This window comes from Nestor notabilis, unplaced genomic scaffold (genome assembly GCF_000696875.1).
Source record: "Nestor notabilis isolate BGI_N333 unplaced genomic scaffold, ASM69687v1 scaffold24100, whole genome shotgun sequence".
Lineage (NCBI taxonomy): Eukaryota > Metazoa > Chordata > Aves > Psittaciformes > Psittacidae > Nestor > Nestor notabilis.
The window spans coordinates 1-1,996 of NW_009910137.1; the positions used below are offsets into that span (position 1 = coordinate 1).

At 56.6% G+C, this 1,996-nt stretch overlaps 1 protein-coding gene across 1 annotated transcript in view; it reads left to right on the forward strand.

The window, feature by feature from the left end:
• Window positions 1-1,654: 1,654 nt before the first annotated feature.
• LOC104413558 (protein turtle homolog B-like) overlaps window positions 1,655-1,996 on the forward strand; it is a gene marked incomplete at both ends in the record, with an annotated part of 17,422 nt that continues 17,080 nt past the window's right edge. Inside the window, 1 exon segment of the mRNA XM_010024590.1 lies at window positions 1,655-1,806. Coding sequence (XP_010022892.1) covers window positions 1,655-1,806 — 152 coding nt within the window.

The following is a 1,996-nucleotide window of genomic DNA, read 5'->3' on the forward strand; positions in this document are numbered from 1 at the left end:
GCGGCCAGGGAGGGGCCAGCCACAGCTTCTCTGGGCACCCTGTGCCAGCGCCTCAGCACCCTCACAGGGAAGAGCTTCTGCCTTAGATCCTACCTGAACTTCCCCTGTTTCAGTTTGAACCCATCACCCCTTGTCCTATCACTCCAGACCCTGATGAAGGTCCCTCTCCAGCATCCTTGTAGCCCCCTTCAGACACTGGGAGCTGCTCTGAGGTCTCCAGCAGCTTCTCTTCTCCAGGCTGAACAGCCCCAATGTTCTCAGCCTGTCTCCATACGGGAGGTGCTCCAGCCCCTGAGCATCCTCGTGGCCTCCTCTGGACTTGCTCCAGCAGCTCCATGTCCTTCTGATGTTGAGGACACCAGAAGTGCACCCAGTGCTGCAAGTGGGGTCTCAGAGAGCACACACGTTGCAGACAAGGCTGGAGCCATCCAGGGTGACTGCTCCAGCCAGGGTGTGCCTTAGAAAGGGACAATCTTTTATTAGGGATTCAGCAGTTTAATTATGAGGTGCTTGTTGAAAGGAGAGACATCAAGGAACAGGGCTGGGAACGAATCTCCTCTGAACAAGCAGCTCGGAACATCACATCTTTGTTCTCTTGAAATTCAGATTTACTCAAATGACTTCTCCATTTTATTAAGGCTGTGTCTTAAACTCATCACCGACTGTTCTCCACATCAGGAGAGGTCTTGATGTTGAGCCCAGCAGCAGGGCTCTGCCTCTATTGCTGCAGAGGAGATGTGGGCACCACCAGCAGCTCCTTGGTCTTGCCTGACCTTGAGTGACTAATTCAACCTTTCAAGGGGGTGCTGGGCTGCAGCATGGACCAGAGCCACCTAATTGAGCCCAATTAGTGAGCAGGAGCTTTGCAAGCCATGCGGTGCCCCAGCCTGTCCCTGCCCTGCTGCTGCCTGCTAATGAGCTCACAGCCTGCGAGGGAAGCAAGAGGAGGAGGAGGATGCCTGCTTCACCTCCACTGCACGCAGGGATGCTGCAAACCACCACCCCGAGGGGCTGGAAGGGCTTGTCAGCACCTCTGGGCCACCCTGGGCTCGACCCCCTTTGCAAAATGGGGTGGTTTTGGGGGTGGGTTATGCAGGATGGGGCTTAATACTAACCGTAATCCTCCCAGCTTGAGGAGTTGCTGTCAGGGGGAAGGCCGTGGCTTTCCTCTCAGTGCATTACAATGCTTCATTTTCTAAGGGGAAAATAAGACTCATCTGGGGAGAAACAAAGTGTAATTCTCCTTTTTATCCCCGAGCAGATTAAATTGCCAACCTGTCTTCCTCCAAAGTGGGCTTTAACAAGTGCTGGTAATTGGGGGCGGGCTGTAATCCTGCCAGCCTCTGGAATCAGGAAGGAGCATTTCGATCTGCACTGCGGTGTTTTCCCATGTTTTGACAATAGCAACTTAATGTGCAGCCAGGGGGGAGGACGTGGTGCAAGCCCTGGAGCTGCTGGGGAGGAGAGGGGACAGGGGCTGGGGTGCGTGTGAAATACCCTCCAGGGGTGTTATCCCCAGCCCTGCAGCCCTGCTCGCTTTTGGGGCGGTCCAGCCCCCTCCATAGGGATGTGCAGCGTGTTCCCTCTGTCCCTGTGCCCTCCCCAGACCCGCAGCGGCCATGGGGGGGTCACAGTGGTCTCCTCTGCCCCCCAGCTCCCCCCACCTTCACGGAGACACCGCCGCAGTAAGTAGAGGCGAAGGAAGGCAGCAGCATCACCTTGACCTGCATGGCGTTCGGGAACCCCAAGCCCATCGTCACCTGGCTGAAAGAAGGAGACCTTTTGGGTGCTAATGGCAAGTACCAGGTAGGTAGATGGGGGCTGGAGCTGTCACGGGGGTCCTGGACATCCCACTGGTGGGGATGGTATCAATGGGACCACGGTGACCGCAGAGCTGGGTGTTCTTCCTCAGCATCTCCGTGCCATGGTGCCCCTTTCCCCCCATGTCTCTTCCCACCCCATCCTCTCATGCTGCACCCCTTGGGTACAGGCTAGA